The sequence below is a fragment of the Ruditapes philippinarum genome, unplaced genomic scaffold (genome assembly GCF_026571515.1).
Source record: "Ruditapes philippinarum isolate M1 unplaced genomic scaffold, ASM2657151v2 ctg3575_1_1_1_1, whole genome shotgun sequence".
NCBI classification, from domain to species: domain Eukaryota; kingdom Metazoa; phylum Mollusca; class Bivalvia; order Venerida; family Veneridae; genus Ruditapes; species Ruditapes philippinarum.
Genome location: NW_026861127.1, coordinates 49,392 through 73,174, shown reverse-complemented (window position 1 = coordinate 73,174; position 23,783 = coordinate 49,392). Strand labels below are relative to the sequence as shown.

General features: G+C 32.7%; 2 protein-coding genes across 8 annotated transcripts in view; one reads left to right on the top strand and one right to left on the bottom strand.

The window, feature by feature from the left end:
* Window positions 1–6,838, bottom strand: part of LOC132714600 (zinc finger protein DPF3-like) — a 37,120-nt gene extending 30,282 nt beyond the window's left edge. For 4 of the 5 annotated variants that reach the window (XM_060697490.1, XM_060697491.1, XM_060697492.1 and 1 more), the window contains exons 1-4: window positions 6,679–6,838; window positions 2,688–2,854; window positions 1,670–1,789; window positions 1,189–1,236 (exon numbers count right to left, since the gene is read on the bottom strand). In XM_060697490.1, the coding sequence (XP_060553473.1) occupies window positions 1,189–1,236; window positions 1,670–1,789; window positions 2,688–2,854; window positions 6,679–6,719 (376 nt within the window). In that variant the 5' untranslated portion in view covers window positions 6,720–6,838. The remainder of the gene's footprint in view (window positions 1–1,188; window positions 1,237–1,669; window positions 1,790–2,687; window positions 2,855–6,678) is intronic. The other variant, XM_060697493.1, reaches the window with a different exon arrangement.
* Window positions 6,839–6,930: 92 nt separating this feature from the next.
* LOC132714601 (E3 ubiquitin-protein ligase CHIP-like) lies at window positions 6,931–23,289 on the top strand. 3 transcript variants are annotated; one of them, XR_009623581.1, is made up of 8 exons: window positions 6,931–7,154; window positions 13,004–13,202; window positions 13,614–13,779; window positions 16,616–16,706; window positions 17,582–17,638; window positions 18,200–18,316; window positions 19,523–21,956; window positions 22,109–23,289. XR_009623581.1 is itself a non-coding variant. In XM_060697496.1 (7 exons), the coding sequence occupies exons 1-7, from the start codon at window positions 7,065–7,067 to the stop codon at window positions 19,646–19,648; spliced, it is 846 nt and encodes a 281-aa protein (XP_060553479.1). In that variant the 5' UTR covers window positions 6,931–7,064; the 3' UTR covers window positions 19,649–23,289. The 3 variants fall into 3 exon arrangements, 1 of the variants encoding a protein (XP_060553479.1); XR_009623582.1 differs by having other exon boundaries at window positions 19,523–22,391; window positions 22,667–23,289; XM_060697496.1 differs by having other exon boundaries at window positions 19,523–23,289.
* The last annotated feature ends 494 nt before the right edge of the window (window positions 23,290–23,783 follow it).

Sequence of the window (23,783 nt, the reverse complement as noted above, 5' to 3'; positions counted from 1 at the left end):
AGACATAATTTTTTTAATGTATAGTGCAGCAATCAATTGCAGGATAAAAAAAACTTACCAAGCCCACAACTCCCTCATCCAACGGATCTACTAGCAACCATTTTTTAAAGTTACAACAGAATAAACACTGCAAAAACTTTTTAATTAGATGTTTCTTTGTCGAACAAGACATGTATAAATCATCTAGTTAAATATAAATGTACAAGTCTGTGTTCAAATTTTATCTTGTCATGACATTTTATTTCAAAAGCATCCAAACTACAATGTGTGGGATAGTAGCTTTAAGTTGACAGAGCTTCTATTAAGTTCCAAAATTTGGAAGTCAGAGACTGCAAAATGTCTAACACTGGAAGTCACATTATATAGGTAAAGAAGGAAAAGCATTATAGTTTGGAAGTCACAAGCCAAAATTAGCAGTACCTGGCTCCTATACTTCCGTGATTGGAAGCCCTGAGATGACATACATAAATTAGAAAATCTTATCAATGGTGTTAATTGCTCCTTTGAAGCCGCTATAATTTATTTCAACGCAAGTCGGCAATGTATTACACATTACCTGCACAAACAATGCAACATTCAAGTGTACAGGCACCTAGTATTACACACAACATTAACTTCAAATCTTAGGTCTCATTGTTTTTCGCAGAAATAAAGTCCTTGCAGAAATAAGTACTCATATGGTAACAACAATCACATCAACAGTGTAAAGTTCATAACTTTCTGTATTTACTCGTTGCTGAACATCAGATTTTCATTAGCTAGCTGAAAAATTCCTTAAATGTTAAAAAAAATTATCATCTACAGCAGACTTTGAACCGGTTATGGTTACCCGTCATAAAGGGAAAGGCAGTTTACCTTCCAGTAATCAGTACTGGTATTCCAGAATAAAGTAGCAGAAACTATTATGGTTTGTATGACAAACTCTCAAGCAAGCATCAGTAGATGAATTCAAATATAGTCAAAGCCTTAAACTTAATCATTATTATCTTTAACATAATATACATGTATTATGTCTGCAATTAAACTCACTAGCCCATACTGTTTAATCCTAATCAAAAGCAGGCATGCTAAATTAAGCAAATTTGTCATATTAGAATATTACACCCCACGGTTCAGTGTTATAAAAAACAACTGCATATTAACCAAGTATTAAGACAATATTGCAGGCCAAGTGTAAGCATATAATACCTGGCTGTACCACTTCTTGTCGTTGTTTACGTCTTGGGGTACTAATCTCTGTAAATGTACAAGTCTAGCCAAAACATTCATATTATAACTAGACATGGCCCTACAAGCCTACGTCAATGTGTTATTCAAAATTATAATCATTCTGATCTAAACAAGCCTCATTCTGGCATCTACATACTGACAAACTCAATGTTTTATAAAACAGTAAAACATATAACACAAAAATACAATTAAGACTCAAAAATAAATTCACATAAATACTTATGCTAATACAAATTTTGAACGAGAAAAACAGAATACAAACATGTATAGGCTAAAGAATAACAATGCTTTTTTAGACTACAGTAGGAGCTACATAGTATTCTTCAGATTGACGATTTTAATTTCAGTCATCTGTGATATTGCTATTTATTTCATGTAATGTGTCAAAAAGATGTATGAAAGGAAAAGCTATAATATTATTAGCAATTATTGTATGTACCTGATTCACCAGTCTCTATTTCACTTGTTTTTGCTGTACGCTCTTCAGGGAACAAGAAGTAATGGCGTTTCTTTTTCCATCTTCTCTCTGGATACGAGTATATCTGACCTGGAAACTTTCCTAGTAAAACAGATGTTCATATAATATTTATAATAAGTTATTCAGAATTAAGGAAAAAACATCAACATCTACATCAAAACACCATCTGTTTATATCCGGTGAATTTATCAAACTCTTGAATTCTTGTGATAAAACTGAGCTCATTAAATTATCACAGTTCATCAAAAACGCTCTTGCTTTAAGAAATTCAGTATTAACTGTAGAAAGATAACTCTGATACATGTTCTATCTCCTTATACATGATAAATTGTTTTGATTTATATGCATAAATATGTACTCGATTTTCTAAGGTTGCTGTAAAAAAATTAGTCTGTTCTTAATTAATGTATCTCACGTTGACATATATATTTATTTATACACATGTACAAGATAATGAACTATGTGCCAATCTGAATAAATAATCTGTTCTGTTTTTCTGTTCTGTTCTGCAATTGCAGCTAGAATATAACTTTTTGAATACCTTAAATTATAACTTAAGTAATGTTTTTTGAGCTAAAAAAAGTTTATGAAATCAACAGAAGACTACCTAAATATTCTAAATGCATTATACTATGATACAAACCTGATTTTCATTTTTCATCAATTTCATTATCAGTAGAAAAATGAAATCATTTTGGGTTTCAAAAACTGACTTTCATTTAAAACAATTTTTTTATCTTTTTGCAGCAGAGTTAGACAAACTTCTCAAAATTTTTTAATCAAGACAACTGTGTACAATAATAACATGTAATCAAGTCTGTATACAAGGGCAGAACTTGGATTTGTTGTTGCATGCTACAGAAAGGCATATATCATTGAATATGCATGTAAGTAACAGTAAATAATTTTTTAGGTCACTTAAACTCTGCAGAACAGTCAAAAATCAATACAATCCCAATGAAGTTAGAATATTACTCACCTGGTTGCCTGTGCCTGTATGTATGCCATAGATCTGTATGACTTTGAGCTACACCAGTTTGTGAGTCAAGGAATGGCAGTCTCATTTTACGATCATTCTTTAATCTAACATTGAAGCTTGCAGCTTGTTCTATAGCATCATTGTAATAGGCATCAGAGCCCCCAATACTGAAACACAAACACAGTGCAGATCCTTTTTTAATTTCATAACAACAAAAACAACAATTAAATCATGTCTAAAGTCAAGCACAGTGACATCGTGAAAACTGTTTTCATTTGTATGGCCTAAGCAACAATGACAAGAAAAGGAATGCAGTCCTGATACAGAAAACAAATCTTTTTTTGTTTAATTTATATAAATAGTTTTACAACAAAAGCTTTCGGTGTGTTTAATTCTCCAACAATCATCAATGTGTAATTTAGATTGATGGGTACCCATGATGACAATAATCCTAATCCCGATAACTAAACAAGATCCTGTTAAATGAAATCCTTTTCTTGTTTGGAAAGGGCCTGCTCTTTGAGCTTGCTATTACGTGGACATGCCCATGCTGCAATAAAATTACCCCACTGGGCTCAAAGTGCTCCCATTATATGATTCACCTTAATTACTATTCACTAATTTTTGTAGTGAGGAAGAATACAATGTTCTAGTATGAATAAAGCAAAAATGTTTGACCATACCATATGATTACGGGATTGACCTTTAAGGGTTAATTTGTGCAGATGGGTAAGAAAACAGAACCAATGTGCCTCTAACCTTTTTATAAATTACTTTTTTTAAAGATATTGACTTTTGTGTTCAATTTTATTAAAATATTAAAAAATAAAATTAGAAAATAAATAAAAGCATTATCTTGAATTATAAATATTGAAATCATGACAACAAAGATGTTCGAAATATAGTACATGACTTAAGTTAAATCGATTCCCAAAAATTACGTCATTTATATAAGAGGTCTCACATAACTCCTTAATGTCATGGCTGACTGCCTCAATGTAATTGATGTTTCACAGTTAAATAGGCAACTTTAATGACAGTGTTAATATTTTGATACTTTAAAATGTATAAATCGATATTAAAATAATTTTGGTTAGGTTTCACAATGGTTCTGCTCCAAACTTCAATGCTGCATCAGATGAAATACAAGAAAAAAAAAGAAGCTTAAAAAATTTTGGAAACCAAAACTAAAAAATTGACTGCTTCACAACAGGATAACAGGCTAAGATTTAATAAGTGCTGTCATTGATGGAAAATATTGTAGTGATATATCGAGAGACAAATATTGACGATACATCGATATATCGACTTTGACAGTAGATACAAAGAAAAACATTTATATATGTGTTATAAATTGGGATCATAGTGTTATACATGCTTGTATTACACATTACAAATACTACAAACAAACAGAAAGTTTGTTTTTTCTGTTATTTTTGTCACTGACATTTGAAAACAGAGTTTAAATTTCAAGTTTGCCAAGAAAACAAAAAAAAGTGACTTCTCTTACAGTGATTTTTTTCACTGTATTTTACAGCCGAATAAAGGCTGTTTCCCCTAGCCCAAAATAGGTATATTTTCCCCTAAAAATGCTAACATTTTCCCCAAAATGCCTCGTGCTCTTCCTTACCAGAACCATGACTTAACAGCATCTGACTTTTATTATCCAGAAGACAGAAATCTGTCCTGATATATAGCCTCTGCTATGTTCCATGCATGTAAAATTGAATTGTTATTATTTTTTTTCCATATTAAAAAGTGTGGGTAAATTCCATTTTCAGTTGTTGGAATTTGATTTCAGGTTTTCCCCCTTTTTTGATTCATCACACTATATTTTCCCCTTCAGAAAGCCACAGGTTGTTTTGAAAATTGGAAAAAAAATCACTGTCTTATAAGCCAAAATAGAGATATATTAATTTACAGAAATAAAATTTTTTTTAGCTTGTATCGATATGTGAAAGTGTGTATAGATATTGTATCGGATGATGAATATTGATGGTATATCGATATTGCGATGTTCAATGCACTAGATTTAATCACAGGCAAAGTAATTAGATTTTTAAAGCAACTCAATATCGTATAAATTAAATCTATCTATCTCACATTTGTATGTAAGATAACTTCTGTCTGAGATTTAGCTTTGAGGCTTTGCCTTAATTTCTTATTAGCGAGCTCGACGAGCTGGCCCAAAGGGCCTGCTCGCATAGCCAGCTTTACTGTAACGCGAGTACCTGCCAAGTGATGGTTTTGAAAACTTTCGTCCGAAGTACCGAATTGGACACATCGCAACTTTTCGAATTACAAGATAACGATAAAAGCCGATGTACTCTGATTGAAAACGGAAGCGTAGACTGGTGTCCTGCGCACTTATACTGTGCTCCTCTTAGTTCACGGTACTTAACACTTTAAAACAGTAAAGAACACAAACAATAAACTTACATAACAAAAACTGTTATAAACTGTATCATTTAGTCATTTTTCTGTTATATGACACAATGAAACAACAATATATTCAATCAAAATTAGTTTTAATTTGTCAGATGTAAAACGTGTGTCGGCCATTTTGAAAACAGTATGTCATCATTTACCTCGCGGTAATGGTGTTTTATTTCAGTTTTTCTTGTTTCTGTTAAAATTTCTTAAAGTTATTTTGCATAATTTTAAATATTAAAAGTATCTTTACATTGTAACTCAAAATTTATTTTTTCAACAAACAAGAACATTTAGAAAATGATGATTGTTTCAGACATATGCACAAATTTAATGGACTATTGTTGTTTTTTGCAGAAGTTTGTAAAATGTTGTTCAGTTTTACGTAAAAATCTATAGATTTAAATTATTTTGCACAAAAACTTTGTTGTTAAGGTGGTTGAATAAAAAATGTCAATTCTGGCCAATTAATATGAAAAAGGCAAAGCCTCAAAGCGAGCTTGATGTACTTTTTACGTGAAATAGTATAAATAATCGCTCATTTTTATTTGAAATGCAGTAACGAGTGCGTGTGACGTCATACGTACTGTGTTAAATATGGCTCCGCCCCTGTCGTGAAATGAATAACGAGTTTTGAAAACGTTGATAAAACTTTGTTTATTTTCTTTCACTCTATAATTTTTCAAGCGAAATAAAGATTAAAATAGCGTACTTGATTTGTTTGTTTTGCACGTACTGTTTGGCGCTACATTGTGACGTCACGTAAACAATACTTTAAACGTCTGTACAGCGTTAACGACTGAATAAAAGATATTGGTGTTCGGATTCATTTTCTTAGTTAGACCATTTTCTTTCATTCTAGATAGTTTTCACAACAAAATTCGACAAAAAAATGTTTTTTTTTATCAGATTTCAAACAAAATGGCGCCTTCGATTTTCATTTTTTATACACAGCTTCCGTTATTCTGGTTCCCTGTCCAATTATGGTTCCCATAGACGTGCGCGGGTGACCAGTCTACACATCCGTTTTCAGTCAGAATTCCTTAGTTTTTATCATTATCTTTAAATTCGAAAAGTTGCGATGTGTCCAATTCGGTACTTTGGACGAAAGTTTTCAAAACCATCAGGTACTCGCGTTACCGTAAAGCTCGCTTTGCGAGCAGGCCCTTCGGGCCAGCTCGTCGAGCTCGCTATAACAATGGTCACATGAAAATATGCCATTACCGTGAGATAAGTGATGACGCGGAATTAGTGATGTTGTCAGTATATATAGGAACTATATTAATAGAAAGGGGGAACCAGAATAAATGGAAGCAGTGTATAAAATAACAATTGACAATTTTAAAACGGAAAATGTAAAATAAAAATGAACGAATATTTAATGCTATTTCAAGGTAAAAGTAAATCGAGCTCGCTTTGAGGCTTTGCCTTTTTCATATTACAAAATGAGTGGGTGGGGTCAGAAAACTGGATCATGAAAGAAAAAATGTTGCACTATCTATGTTTAAAACACAAATCTAAATTAAAAAAGAAAGACTTCAAAGACAATATATCAATAAACCTTTTCTGAATCGCATCGTATCGGAGTGTTATTTCTGTCATTTCTTTTTGGATTTTTGTGTTTTTTTTCGCTTTGTTTGATAGAAAATAAATTTGACGAGTAGCTTCCCTTGATTGCAGGATAAGTTATTTCATAAATTTATAATTTTAGACACTCGATAGAAATTTATAGTGTTTTTTGTTACTTGTAAATATGTAAATTTAGCAACTGTTTCTTTATGACTAAAGAAGCTTGGAAGATTGAAATGATAGACACAAAGTAAAATCTAGATTATTATAAATTTTAAATATTAGATGATCCCCGGTAAAAAATGATGCTTCTTGAATAAGCGTCTGACAACTTAGATTGAAAGGAAAACAAATAATAGCGGAAAAAAAGAATAAAGTATGACAGACTCTGACTTAAAAGAACAGGGAAATCGTTTTTTTACCGCAAGGAAATATGATGAGGCCATTGGATGCTATTCAAAAGCCATTGTGAGTTTATAAATGATTTATAATAGCTTATGTCAGTCATCCCAGGGCTAGCCCAACAAATTGTGCGCTTTAGGGCTTTTTTGTATATTCGGTGGTCCCCCTTCGCGACAAAAAGACAGACATCTATGAAATATCATATTATAAAATCGGTCTGTCTTGCCGTCGAAATATTGAGACTATCCCAGGGCCAGACCCAGGAAAGCAGTAATGGACTACTATGGTAGAACAACTCAAGGAAAATAATTCCTTGTTGCTCTTTACTTCTACTTTTCAGTGACAAATTAGCAGACTGTTTTTACTTGTAGTGATTACAGGTGTCGGACATTTTCAACAGACATGCTGTTGCGTTAACAAACTACTTAAAAAGTCAAATCAGCCCAAAGTCAGATTGGCCCCAAGTCAAACTGGTCCCAGGCCCGTCGTCACGATTTTGTGATTGGTGCGGCCAATTTGATTGGTTTTAGGTAGAATCTACGGGGGTAGGGGGGCATGCTCCCCCCGGAAAATTTTTTATTCTAGGATGCTGTCAGGGGCGTTTTACCGTATATTTGGCACAGTTTACAGCTTGCCGCTAGTACATGTTATAGTAATATGTCAACGATTTTTTACAGATTTAAGTGCGTCGTAAGTTTTAAGGGTGAAATTTAAGGTTCGCATGACGGACGGACAGGTGTACATAAAAGATGAATACATGTAATTGATATTTGGCAAATGAAAAATAAACAATAACTGATGTTATTATAATTCTTTAAATGCATTTTTATCTGATGATTATAAATAAACAAATAAAAGAAATATTACAGTACATGGATTATTGTTTAGCATAAATCACACATTGGTATAAGCTTAAATAACAATCAATGACATGATGGAAGAATAGTTCATTACGAGTCAACAATAACCACTTTTTGTTTAGCAGTAACTTGTATTTTGTTAACAATAATCTTACACAACACAGAGTCTCATTTTATGTAAATTTTCCAAAAACACAACGCCGTCGTGCTCTGGTAGTGATGAACTCATTGGCAATTACATGTAAGTTGAGTAGATCTGTCCAGTTAACACCATTAGATTGTTCAAACGTACTTGAGACATTGTTGATCTCAGGTATGTCTTAATTCTTCTGAACGCCGAGAATGTCCTTTCACTGGTAGCATTAGTAGCAGGCATTACAAACAAAATCTTTAACAACACAACGAACAGTGCTCAGTCTAGCACCGACTGTTCTGACGCAAATTTCAAAAGCCGGGTAGAGTAACAGTACTATTTTCTGATTTGTCAAAATGTGAAGCTGCACATCTAAGATGTCTCGGTTAATATCGTTACCACAGAAATCACAAACAAAACCAAGTTCTCTAGTGGACTCAGTCTTCAAAGGTTGTGCGGCCTTTTTAAGTAAATTCTCCACGATATCCCGGTTGGTCAAATCTCTTTAATACTGGCGATGGCAAGATCGATTGCTTCAAAGTACTTAGGCCGGAACACGTCCTGCACTGTAACGGGGTTGTAGCCAACACTGTGCCCCATCTCGAATCGTGTGGGCGCCTTTCTCTTCTGCGGAACATTTGGATCGTTAACACCAACTTTGAAGTTTAATCTATAAAGAATCAAAACTGTCGTCTGATCTCATGTCTATCAAACTATCTAGAGTCCGCTTTGCTAGCCGCTGGCCCTCGGATGCTGACAATGAAACTTGTTGAGGAGATTTGCTGAGGTTGTCTGTCAATGCTAGGATGTCGTGTGCAAACATTACACCGAAAAGGTACTCAAACTTGACTTTGTAGGACCCCTACATATACCTGGTCAATTAATTGTGTCCAGTTGTTTCTTCGTGTCATGTTTGTATATTACCGCGCATTGCATAAGGGGCCAGTTAAGTGTCAAATTGCTAATCAGCGATGCATGTTTTTTTTTGTTTTTGTGTTCTTTTTTTACTCATTTTTGGCCAAAATATTGGTCCGGCCGGACCATCGACGACGGCCTTGGGTCCTAAGTCGAATCTGTCCCAAAATTAGTCAAATTTACCTCAAAACTATCTAAATCAGCCCCAGAATAACTTTTGTGAAACATCCTTTTTTTGATAAAAGAAGGTTATTATAACTGCAAATTGCGTCTAATCGGTCTAAACATAAAATTAATGTACAGTAATAAAAAAATCTCATGATAAAATTAAAATGGAAGAATATATATAGTAAAATTGTTGACTTTTAAATATGTTTATTAAATGTTTCTGCTTGCATCTATCACGTGAAAAAACTTTCCTCAACAGTATTGTTGAAGAGAATGTCTAGTTCTACATCATACTGCTTTAAAATCGTTTACGATCACTCTAAGCAGGTATACATTGTATACAATTTCAAGAGACAGATATGAGATATAAGGGAATTCGGGAACCAGTTCCTAGCTCTTATTGAATAAACCCCATGGTTCTTTTACATGCCCAGTAAATAGGACTGATACATGATAGGATTACCTGGATTTCTTACCAGTACACCTCTAGGTAGGTGGGAAACACTGAAAGTGTCTCTGAAAAATCCCAAGGTTATAACCCGGGATCAAACCTTGGACCTCAGGAGTGATATTGAGTGATAATCATTGGTCTAACCAATTGAGCTATTGCGCCACCACCAGTTTAAACTTACCAATGGTATTGAGAAGATAAGCAGAGTAAAAGTGTAAAGAAGTGTCAGTCATCAATACTTTGTGTAAAAGACAACTCATATACAACAGTTATACTGTTGTTTATGTTGTTTATATTTTTTAAATACATGGAAGATTGCATTGTTTTATTTAGACAATAAATACTGAGCACTAAAAAGTGTTGAAATTCACAAAGATGTTCAATATATACATGTCTGCATATTCTTGCATATCTCTTAAGTGTCATGGCAGACATTAATGTCAATGTAACTAATGTTTTGCAGTGACCTACTTAGTATTTTGATACTTTAAATGGTGTAGAATGATGTTGAAATATATGTTTTATTGAATAATGAACAAGAATTTATTATGAAAAAATGATCTGTGAATTATAATGAGGTTAATTTGTGTTGTTTTGGTTAGGTTTCGCAGTGGGTATGATACAAAAACTTATAAATTTGAAATTTTAACATGAACTGGGGCACATAAAATAGAAAAATATGCAAAAGATAATAAAGAAATATACTCAGAATTGAACTGAAAGTTAAAGTTTTTTTGGTAAAATTTCGCTGACAAGTTATTATTGGTCTGAACCAACATCAAATGGCAAACAGATCTAAATAAAAATAATTCTTTATATCTGTCATGTATAAAAAACTGCACATTAAGATGAGAAAACCATATTTACGAAACATATCCTAGCACGTCTTATCACGGTGATTAACAATATCTTAATTTTCTTAGGTATTAAACTTTCAGCTCTTTATAAGATGTTGGTAACACTTTTTCACTGATATGTTGATCAAGTTGTAACTCATAGAAACAAGAGGGCCATGATGGCCCTGAGGTCGCTCACCTGTATATAGGCCCCCCCCCCCCAACCCCCGGGCCAATTTTTACCCAAGGGCTTTTATTTGTTTATTTGAACAGACTTGGTAGACACCCATAAGAAGATGTTTCATGCTAAACATCTAAGTTCTAGCTCATTGGGTTTTTTAAAAGAAGATTTTTAAAGTTTTTACTATACACATATAGTTAAAAACAATGACACCCCTGGGGCAGGGCCAGTTTTAACCCCCAGGCTTTTAATTGAACAAACTTTGTAGATATTTACTTAAAGATGTTTCATGCTTAATATCTAAACTCTAGCTATTTGGGTTTTTTCAAAGAAGATTTTTAAGTTTTTGCCATACACATATAAGGAAAATCAATGACCCCCAGGGCGGGGCCAGTTTTGTCCCCAGGGCTTTTATTTGAACAAACTTGGTAGACACTCATTAGAAGATGTTTCATGCTAAATATCTTAGCTCTAGCTCTTTGGGTTCTTTAAAAGAAGATTTTTTAAGTTTTTACTATATGCATATAGGGAAAATCTATGACCCCCTGGGGCGGGGTCAATTTTGACCCCAGGGCTTTTATTTGAACAAACTTGGTAGACATTCACTAGAAGATGTTTCATGCCAAATATCTAAGCTCTAGCTCTTATGGTTCTTTAAAAGAAGATTTTTTAAGTTTACTATATACATTTAGGAAAAATCAATGACCCCCTGGGGCGGGGCCAATTTTGACCCCAGGGCTTTAATTTGAACAAACTTGGTAGACACTCACTAGAAGATGTTTCATGCTTAATATCTTAGCTCTAGTTCTTTGGGTTCTTTAAAAGAAGATTTTTTAAGTTTTTACTATATGCATATAGGGAAAATCAATGACCCCCTGGGGCGGGGCCAATTTTGACCCCAGGGCTTTTATTTGAACAAACTTGGTAGACATTCACTAGAAGATGTTTCATGCTTAATATCTAAGCTCTAGCTCTTGCGGTTCTTTAAAAGAAGATTTTTTAAGTTTTTACTATATGCATATAGGGAAAATCAATGACCCCCCGGGGCGGGGCCAATTTTGACCCCAGGGCTTTTATTTGAACAAACTTGGTAGACACTCACTAGAATATGTTTCATGCCAAATATCTTAGCTCTAGCTCTTTGGGTTCTTTAAAAGAAGATTTTTTAAGTTTTTACTATATGAATATAGGGAAAATCAATGACCCCCCGGGGCGGGGCCAATTTTGACCCCAGGGCTTTTATTTGAACAGACTTGGTAGACACTCACTATAAGATGTTTCATGCCAAATATCTAAGCTCTAGCTGTTAGGGTTGTTTAAAAGAAGATATTTAAAGATTTTTCTTTCGGTTGCCATGGCAACCAGAGTTCTGCATGGAATTAAATTCTTTGAACAATTTTTAAAGGTGACCACCAAAGGAACATTCCTGTGAAGTTTGGATGAAATTGGCTCAGTGGTTTATGAGGAGATGTCATTTAAAGCAAAAGTTTACGGACGCCGGACGGACGGACGACGGACGAAAAGCGATCACAAAAGCTCACCCTGTCACTTTGTGACAGGTGAGCTAAAAAGGTGGACTCAGCCACTTTTTATGCCCCAGAAGGGCAGCATATTAAAATCGCACCTCTGTCTTTATCCATCTGTCTGTCTGTACATCCCCACTTTATTTGTGTCTAGACTGTAACTTTGTCATGCATCAAAGGATTTTAAAATGTCAACCACATCAAGACGATGTGTTGCGTTCAAGACCCTTGTCCAAAGGTGTTAAGTTTGCTATAAATAGCACTTTACTTCACAAGAACAATATTAAGAAATAAGTTACTTTCATTCTCTTTTCTTTTCATAATACTTGCATGCTTAAGAAACCTTTTCGGGGGGCATTCATCACTTGGGTGATAGCTCTTGTTTAAAAAGAAATTCATGTATGATTTTGTTTTTATCAAATTGGGAAAATGTGGCACCGGTTTGTTTGCTCATTCAGAAGCAGACAATAGATTTAATTGTTGTTACACCAACAGAGAATGTGCGTTTATAAAAATATCATTTTCAGTTTTTCGCGCATCCAGTCTTCATGTAATTATCATTTGTTTAATAGTTATTTTGTTATTGTGCCAAAAGTTATGTATAAAACTTTTTTTACGTCTAAATGCAAATTATTTGAGGGCAAATTTTATTCTATAGGATTTTTAGTATTCAGTGTGATGAACATTCTTATAATAGAATATGAATAACCAGGACTGTAGAGATTGAAAAGTGTCATTGAAATTTGATAATTAAAATTATTTAATATCACATTTCATGTGTAAGAAATAAGTTGTAGGAGTTTTTGATCTTTGAAGTCTTATGATCTTTCTATAAACACTTCTTTCAGATTAAAAATCCATACACGGCAACATACTTCACAAACCGAGCACTTTGCTACATAAAACAGAAACACTGGGAGAATGCAGTACAGGATTGTCGTAGAGCTTTAGAACTGGATAAAACCCTGGTCAAAGGTCACTACTTTATGGGACTTGCTCTTACAGAACAAAATCACCATGATGAGGCTATAGCTTGCCTAAAACGAGGTATACTAGCTTACATACAGAATGATAAATATTCAGTGTATATAATTATAATTCTTATTACAATGTAATTGTGATCTTGTTTAAGATTTTTTCAGTGATTATTCTTTTATTATCATAGTGCAAAAAGCAAATTAAAATTGCTGTTATACAGTCAATGAATTTAAGATTTTGAATTTACTAACCCGAATTCCAGTTTTGAATTTATTCTACTAGATATTTAACTAAATTTTCTTAAAATTTTCACTGGCCTGAACTAATTTTTACTGGCCATGGGCCACCGGGCCAGTGCTAAATCTGATGACTGGTTATATTATAAATCAGAATAAAATGTAAGGATGACTAGATTTGGATACAAATTACAGTTTAAAGAATATAAATGTTCATTCTTAATTATTCTTTTTATATCCATAGCAAATGAACTAGCTAAAGATTCAAGAAAGAATTTTGGAGATGATATAACTAGTGCTCTAAGACTTGCCAAGAGAAAAAGATGGAGTCAGTTAGAAGATAAACGTATACAGCAGGAAATAGATCTACAGTCATATTTAAACAAATTGATTAGGGATGATATTGAAAGGTACATGTACTAGAAATAAGTTAAAAATACAGAATTTGAGCCGCGTCACAACAAAACCAACAAAGTGCGTTTGCGACCAGCATGGATCCGCGCAGTCTGATCAGGATCCATGCTGTTCGCTTACCAACCCTATTACAAGTAGAGAAACTGATAGCGAACAGCATAGATCCTGATCAGACTGCGCAGAGCGCAGGCTGGTCTGGATCCATGCTGGTCGCAAACACACTATGTTGGTTTTGTCGTGACGCGGCTCAAATTTTATATATTATTTTGATTATGAAGGAAGCTATAAGCTTATAGACACACAATGTAATCCAGTCCTGGAACCAACCACTTAGCAATGGATGTTTGTTGCTGATGGAAATGACCGTTTGCCCCTGAAGGTGTTTGAACCCACACTGTGTTCAATCCTTAGATTACTAGTCTGTTAGTCTGTCATGGTAACAACTCAAACATGCTATCTCTTGAAAAATCTTAAATCCTTTAATTACTATATTAGTTATCTATATGTTCAAGTATAATAAGTAAAATTAACACATTTTGTTTCATTGCAATAATGAACCTTTTGGTATTGAATGGCAACAGCAGGAATTAAAATTTATAATTATAATTATTTGACTATCTTTTATTTTGTTGCTTAAATAAATTTTTCACATGCCAACATCAACCTTGAATTTAGTTATTTAAAGTAAATTAAATGATGTATGTGTTCATTGGTTTAACTTTATGAATGGTACCTTATTTATGTATAAATGTATTTATGAACCGCCACGCGAGGAATAACAAACTATCAAATTGTGTTTAATGGCCATACCATACTATAAGGTATGGCCTCTGTTTATTGTTTTAACCAACAATACTTAAACATGTGCAAAGAATAGTACATACATCAATATTATGCAAATTAATACAATATAGAAAATACACATGTAGGAATAATAATTAATCAAGTTCTACTATAATAGTAAGAAATGTGAGGGTTTCGTAAGAAAAACGCCTACATAATCATTAACATTACAAGTGTTACAGAAAGTATTGCATGTATAAAAAAGTAAATACTGCCTATCTTTCTAACAATCACTGAAATATGTGGGTTACACTGAGACCCTTTGAAAATTTTGTTGTGGTGAAGGGGGTGGAGGAGGGTAAAATTTTTGCTTCCTCTTTCTACGCTTCTTAGTAATTGCTAACTGGTTCAAGACGATTTTATGTAGGGCTATTATCCGTTCAGCCGTCTCTACGAACGGCTAAAACCCGTACCTCCCGTGGCGGCGCATAAAGTTCGCTGATGCTTTTCGGCATAGCTTATATTTATGAACCGCCACGCGAGGAATAACAAACTATCAAATTGTGTTTAATGGCCATACCATACTATAAGGTATGGCCTCTGTTTATTGTTTTAACCAACAATACTTAAACATGTGCAAAGAATAGTACATACATCAATATTATGCAAATTAATACAATATAGAAAATACACATGTAGGAATAATAATTAATCGAGTTCTACTATAATAGTAAGAAATGTGAGGGTTTCGTAAAATATTTATATTGATTTTCAATATGGAATTTTTTTAACAGCAAAATGTTAAAATGACATTAATCATGCTAAAGTATAAAATGAGTGTGCAGGTGAAAGTCAAAATAAGTTAAATTAAATTTTGCCATAATTCCTTTCAATTTTGTAATTAACTTTGCATGAATGATAAATAACTCAAGCAGCCCATGGAAATTTCTATATTTATCCATCGAAATTTACCTATAGAGTGGGACAGCTTTATATTTTATCCTAAACATTTTTCAATATCAATTGTTGGTCAATCACTGTTAGTAAAGGTTTTAAAATATATAGTTAATTTAGCTCAACTTGATAATGAACATATGAGCATAATGTCACTTTAAATTTACATGTGCCTAATTCAACATGTAAATCTTTAGAACTTTCTATCTTGTTATTTTACATTAGTAATTCTCATTGTAATAATAATAAAAGTGCAACTTTTATTTAAGTTATCTGTGTAAACTACAAAATTCGTATTATCTTATGACTATAAAGTTGACTAATACTGTTAACATCAATATGAGATCCAGCAACTACTTTGCACATCCATAGTATAACATGTATTTATGTTGGTTAGAACTTAGAAATATTTCAATTTACTTTCTGTTACTAATCAGAGACTTGTCTTAAGATTGCAAACTTACCAAACATTCTCAGAAATCTCACTTTAGACAAATTAATTCTGTTATTAATCATTTATTTAAATTTACTAGGGTGTAGCTATACATTTCCAATCATTGAATGTCTGTCCCACAATTACTTTAAAACTGTATACCTAGTATTATTGACAGGTGGTATATGAACAGCTCACAATATAGATGACTTGCTGTAGAATAATTTGGCTTAAAACATTTTCATTTTAAATTCAGGACTAATAAACAGCAGATTGTTGTGTCATATATTAAGCATATCACATGGTGAAAACATCAGAGTGTCAGATGGGACAATATTGTAGCAGAGATTATAGTTACACATACGGGAACATTTTCTTTTGCCTATGGTTTGGTTTCAAGTCACTTTGCATGGTGACTTTGCAGCTCATTGGTAGAGGTAGACATTTGGAGCCTTTCATAAATCAGCATAAACATCCAGAGTCCTTGGTGGGATTTAGATCAACAGTGGTGAGGCGCATGTCATTGGTTGTTATTTTACTATCAATTTGGTCATGGAACAGGTTTCTTAAAAACATGTTAGGCCTATAAAATTATCCAGGAAGAATGAAAAACATCAATAGTTATACAGTGTATACATATATTTTACTCTTGTTTTTTACAGAAGGAAAGATAAATTGATAGAGAATGCAGGAGAAAATAAACTGTCAGATTCAGACTGTGATAAACAAATTAGAGTGTTAGAGGAGGAACAGGTAATAGTAAATGTTACAATAAATATTGTTGGAATAAAAATAAACTAGTATGTTTTTTAGAGCATTGGGGTTTACAGCTGAAACTATGTTTGAATACAGAATCAGAAAGTATGGTTGATTAACCCTTGCAGTCTGCTCTAACTAAAATTACTGAAAAGATCTTTCATGTGAGATTTTCGTGGAAGATATAGTTCCGCGAATGTTAGTATCCACGAAAAAGTTGCATGTAACAAATCCGCGAACATTTGTAGCTTCAACCACTTAGATTTTCATTATATCAGTATGAAGTATTCTGAACTTTTTTTTAGTATACATAACTTTTATCTATGCTTAACTAATACTTATTTCAAGGTAAAAGTCCATTATTTGCAGATCAAATAAAATCAGTTTTGTCAATTTTGTATGTAAGTCTTTTCTTGCGGGTACAGATAGAACAAATACAGAAACCCAATTGTGATATTAGTAACATATATGCTCTTTACCCCCAGCGACATAAAATTCGCAAAATTCAAGGCCTCTATGATTGCATGAAACTTTGTCTCCAGGAAATCGCAAAACTTATGAAAAACGCAAAGTATTGTTTCCGTGAAAGTTTCTTGGAATACAATACACTACAAGTGATGCATGTAGCATAATTATAACACTCATTGTAATATAGGAACTTTGCCACTTTTTAAATACCGGTAAAACTAATATTTTAAATGTCTAAATGCCAATAGGGATTTTGTCGTTTATTGTAGACTGATGAAAATGGAGCATTTTGTTGACAATTCATATAAACAGTGATGTTTATCTCCTTATGACAAAGTTAAACATTACATACATTTCACTTCTTCTCTGTGTTGATAAATAATCAAATTTATTCATTTTTTCAGGATAAACATATGGCAGAACTCAATGATTTATTCGGTCAAGTTGATGAAAGAAGACAAGTAAGTATGAAATACAGGAAATATTTAGAAAATATATATTTATAATATTTACGAGAAATAAAACTTAACATGACTACATATCAGGAAACCGTCTCCGTGGTTTAGGGGTTAGAGTTGATGACTTCTAATCCAGTTACCTCTCTCGTGTGGGTTTGATCCCCTGTAATGCTTTGGTAGTTTAGCACGGAGGAAGGTAGTCTAGTACTGGTGTAACTCTCCAGGAACAATGGTTAGGAAACTACCCGCCTATATGACGGGAAAAGGCGTAAAATGAAACAAACAAAACAAACATGTCAGTATTCAAGGTACTCTTGTAATGATTCTTTTCTTATTTATGATAATTGATCATAACTTTAATTTGGGATAAATTATCTTCATGCAATACATTTTCATTTATATGCAGCATGAATTATTCTCTGTGTGATTAGATTTGTCCATACACTACAATCATTACTTATACTGTTATATGATGTTGCTTTCCTTAAAATATATGTACAATGTATAACATTATCTAGAGGGTAGAGGTTACTAAGTCTTATACTCGTATATAATATGTTATAGAAACGAGATGTACCAGACTGTATGTGTGGTAGAATCAGTTTTGAGTTAATGAGAGATCCTGTGATAACACCTAGTGGAATTACCTATGATAAAAAAGACATACTTGAACATTTACAGGTGAGCCATTTTAACTTTAATTTTACAAATTACAGTTATCTTTCCCTGATCAATAATAGATAGAAATGATAATTTTGCTGATGTGACATCTAAATTTGTTAGGAGAGAGTTTTATAGAGTTCAAGTACCTTTGTTATCTTTGACTGCTTTAAAAGAACTTTTTTAAAGATTTAGAATTATGAAATGCTGCATAGATTTATTTTATGCATGTTCTATTGACATGGACACTCAATAAACTTAATATAAAATTTCCTAATGTTGTAATGCATTATTTATCATTTGCTCTATGGTCTCCATGATCAAATGGTTATGATTACTAACATTGAAACATTTCCTTTGAGTTGAATTTTTATGTGAAGAAGAAAACAACCTGACAAGTAGGTCTTTTTTGTCTTAAATTATGTACAAACTGTTTTCTCTTGTTGAGCCAGAATCTGCAGATAATACCTTAACATTGTTTCATGATAAAGTCATGGAAAGGTGAGAAAGACAGATGAACAGGATGGATCTTGTGCCACTGGTTAAGATTTAACAATTGACACATCTTTCTTTTAACAAAATCATACATATTTAATACTGTGATTATCTCCTTTTGTTATTATTTGAATACAGGTTAGGATTATATATGTATTGATGAATAGTTATTGGGTTTTCATTTCAGCGGTTACATTGTTAAACAATTTGTATTTATAATCAATGATGTATAACGTTTGTAATTATCTAGATACTGCTAGAAATGATTGATGCATTGATTCTACTATATTCTAGTAGTTTAGAATGTATTCGCAACTTTCCATCTAGAGTAATCAATGATGGTATAATTTGCTAGTATTTTGTCACTGTGATCATTCTAAAAAGTTTTAAATGTGTGTTAAAAGTTGATGATTGTAAAGTTTTAAAGTTGTTAAATATGAGAGGATTAAAATAAAAGTGAAAGAAGACAACTCGATAGAAATGTGAGAGAATTAAAATGAAAGTGAAACAAGACAACTGGATTGTTGTGTTTAGTTAAAAAACATTGATAAAAAGATAACATGAAAAGGATCATAGTCCAGATTGATGATTTAGAACCAGGATTTTTTACATAATTATTGCCCTCCCACAGCAGAAACTAAAGAAAACTTATAAAGATCACCACATATACATGTAATTAACCAGTCAGTCTTCTTGATCCTTTATTTATAATCTATTTTGGTTTGTTTTCAGAGAGTTGGTCATTTTGATCCTGTGACAAGAACAGATTTAAATCAGACTCAATTAATACCCAATTTATCAATGAAAGAAGTTATAGAACATTATCTCGAAGAAAATCCATGGGCAGAGGAGTTTTAATTGTGTTAAATGTAATCTTGTATAAATGGGAAACATGACCAGATTGAACTGTTTTAAATGTTGGCAGTGAGAATGACTCACCAGTGCTAGCAGCATTAACTTCTGCCAGCTTTGAAAACAGGAGCAGGCAGTTTCAAATTTATGGCTGGGAAAGTCGAGATAGAATGACATCATGCAATTTTACAGATGTAGAAATCAAAATATGTGAAATTAAAACAACTACGCATGTATTCTAGAATAGTCCTAAAGATTTATAATTACTCCGTGAACAGTTTAGTTTCAATCTGTTTAACAACATACCAGTGATGATATCCACAAAAACATTTCTGAGTATCAGATCAGCCCTGTGATAGTAAACAGATGATGCTGAAAGTTGTGCTAGGAAAATTAAAGGCTATATCAAGGTGAAACAGAGCTTCATGAAATTGGGTCTAGTGTTTATATTACCATCAATTTAGCCAACTTGTTTAAAGCTGCATGCCTCCAGATGAGCCAAAATATTTCAAGAAAATCAATTTTGAGTAAAATGCACTAAACTTTTAAGAAAGGTAAAAAAAGATCCAAGTTATATTTTACATGTGCAGTTTTAGAATGATTTTGCAGTATTTTATCACCATAATTCTACTGTGTTACTAACGCAGTAAGGGCTGTTATTGCATCTATTAACCACTTTTTGTTGTTTTTGTGGATTGTAAGTGCTGATTGCAATATGTTTATTACTTAATTTGTTCACCTCACAATATTTTTCTTTTAAATACATTTTCCAAAATTTACATGAAAATTAACATGAATCTGGAGGCGTGCTGCTTTAAAGGACAAAAGTAAAGATTTTATGTCAGAGGGCTACTGCACATCATTCTGCAGTAGAAGGAAGCATGTTAAGCGTGAGCTCACAGGGGGAGCTATTATATCAGTCTGAGAAATTCTGCAGATGTTAATACATGAAAAAAAAGCTGCATTAGACGTATTCTCATGTTTTGGTAATTCCGCATTTATTGTCTGTTTCTCTAATAAAGAAACTATTTTTTTGTCATGCCTTCCACATGCTATCAAATGTTATTTGACTGTTATGTTTTGATAATAAAACTCCTTGGACTGTCATTACCTTAAGCTATTTTTACATGGACCCAAAGAGTCGGGCATATTTAAAGTCCTACTACAATGTCGCATGCTCATGTTTGTTTCTCTGTTAATGTACAACTGCATGCACAGTTTGATTCAAGAATATGAATTAATATACATTGTACATTTATTATCTTGAGAGTAATGCTGGGTCATTATGATACTCTTTGTTTGTTTCTTATTTTTGGACAGGGTCTCTAATCTCGACAAAATATTTGACATACACAGAAAATTGTCTCGTACGTAGAAAATTGTATAGGCAACAGGCTGAATTTTTATACATTTGTTCATTAAGTAATGAAATGTCCATAGCCAGTTTAAAGGGTTTCAAGATGTTTTAACTTGACAAGAGCATCTTACAGTATAGGGTCTCGTCAGGTCTTGTATTTATACTTTAATAGTAAATTAAGAATACTAAAAAACCCTTCAGCAATATTTTTAGATTGCAGAATTCAAACTTTATAATAGTATGCTTCCATATTTAAATCACTAACTATCCACAGGATATTACCTATGACTTATCACAACAGGGTGAAAATAAAAAAAAACAGACATAATTATTAATTGCATTATACATTCCAAGTTTCACCTAAATTATGAATATTTATACTGTAAAAACATATTGTTCTTAATTTGATTTTTTTGAAAATTTATTTTTCTAATGCAAAGGTGTGCTGCTTTAAATGCAGAGTAATTTTAAGATGATTTTAGATGGAGGTATTGGATAAACATTTGAATGCCAACAGTCGTTTTGCAACTATTATAGATCTAAGTTTGGTACATATCTCTTTAGACTAAACATATTTGCATAATTTTGGATATTTCTGAATTCAAAGCCAGTTAACTCATGTTCAATCAAGGTTTAATCAATTTATTATTTTTGTAGACATAAACTGCAACATTTATTCAAATATATATTAACAGATCATTTCCTCTTGTTCTAAATTCAAAGAACAGTCATACCACAATTTCAGGCAGGGTAAAAGTTATTTAATTTTCATACTTTTTATATGCCCGAAAGAATTTCGGGCATATTATGTTATACCCCCTGGCGTCCGTACGTCCGTCCGTTAGCAATTTGGTTTCCGGAGCATAACTTAAGTTCCATTTGGCCCACAGTATTCAAACTTCATAGGATGATTGTCCATATTGGGTAGAAGACCCCTATTGATTTTGGGGTCACAAGGTCAAAGGTCAAGGTCACTAAGACCTTAAAACTGAAAACAGTTTCCGGAGCATAACTTAAGTTCCATTTGGCCCACAGTGTTCAAACTTCATAGGATGATTGTCCATATTGGGTACAAGACCCCTATTGATTTTGGGGTCACAAGGTCAAAGGTCAAGGTCACTATGACCTTAAAACTGAAAACAGTTTCCGGAGCATAACTTAAGTTCCATTTGGCCCACAGTGTTCAAACTTCATAGGATGATTGTCCATATTGGGTAGAAGACCCCTATTGATTTTGGGATCCCAAGGTCAAAGGTCAAGGTCACTATGACCTTAAAACTGACAACAGTTTCCGGAGCATAACTTAAGTTTCATTTGGCCCACAGTGTTCAAACTTCATAGGATGATTGTCCATATTGGGTAGAAGACCCCTATTGATTTTGGGGTCACAAGGTCAAAGTCACTATTACTTAGAAATTGAAAACAGTTTCTTTAGCATAACTTAAGTTTAATTTAGCCCACAATATTCAAACTTCATAGGATGATTGTCCATATTAGGTAGAAGACTCCTATTGATTTTGGGGTCACACGGTCAAAGTCACTATGACCTTAAAACTGAAAACAGTTGTCGGAACATAACTTAAGTTTCATTTGGCCCACTATGTTTAAACTTCATAGTATGATTGTCCATATTGGGTAGAAGACCCCTATTGATTTGGGGTCACAAGGTCAAAGTCACTATTACCTTAGAACTGAAGACAGTTTCCGGGGCATAACTTAAGTTCCATTTGGACCACAATATTGAAACTTCAAAGGAGGATTATTTTGTGAAGGAGGTAATACTTTATTTAATTCCCATGTCTTACAAATGCTTCATCTTTACTAAAAAAAATAATCACTTTCGGGCATATAATGCTCCGCCTAGCAGTGCTCTTGTTTTATTATTTATCATTCATTTCTTTGTATATGATACAATGTTTGTTTAATGTTTCTTTTTCTGGGTTTTAACACTTCAAGTTGGTCATTTTATTTACTTAAGAATTTAACTTATTGTAAAATGCATTGTATAATCCTGTTATTAAACCTTTGTAACATTACAATTTGTGGTATCCACGTATCAGGGTGTGTAATATTACACAATACCCATATATATTATATGAATGTGCATCTACATTTCTGTCTTTAAAATTTATTACACACCCATGAAGTTTCTTCAATGGCTAGCTCAGCTGTAAACAGAATACAGTCACATCTAATCCAAAATATTTGTTTATAACATACATGAGTCATATGTATAATACTTTCATTGAAATGTATATTGTTATTATTATCAATAAAGATGCCTTTGTGATGTAAGTGTCTTTATTAATGCTTACCATTCAATTATAAGTAGAAATATGCTGTAGTAACAAGGAAATTGTTTTGGCATTTAAACAGTGTTCAGATTTTTCATTTTCAGCTCGATTTTTTTTCAAAGGCTATTCTACTTGCAAGTTTGAAATGAATTACCTTTTACAGTCTGAGAAAAGGAAATATCCCAGTCAAAAAGGGAAATAATTGAGAATAAAAAGACTTGTTTATCTGTCCTTCAGAAATGCATTCCTATTTTGACAGTGAAGAAATATTACAGAGTATAAAGAGAACATCTTAAGTGGTTTTGAGAAATCATTTGACCTCAAATTTTCAACGCGGATGCCATTGCCACAAAATAATGCTTTTCACAAAAGTTTCTGATGAAGATAATGTATTAAAATATTAGTAGAGAAGTGAATTTGACTTAAGTGAAACAAACACTTTTTAAAAGCCATCATTCAAATGAAAAAATGTTCATGTGGTCAAAATTCT

Bases quoted from the DNA above. Each gene is read 5' to 3' on its own strand.
- LOC132714601 (XM_060697496.1), top strand. From the start codon at position 7,065: ATGACAGACTCTGACTTAAAAGAACAGGGAAATCGTTTTTTTACCGCA. The intron at 13,780-16,615 runs GTACATGTACTA...TGTTTTTTACAG, and splicing joins ATTAGGGATGATATTGAAAG to AAGGAAAGATAAATTGATAG. The intron at 18,317-19,522 runs GTGAGCCATTTT...GTTTGTTTTCAG, and splicing joins ACATACTTGAACATTTACAG to AGAGTTGGTCATTTTGATCC.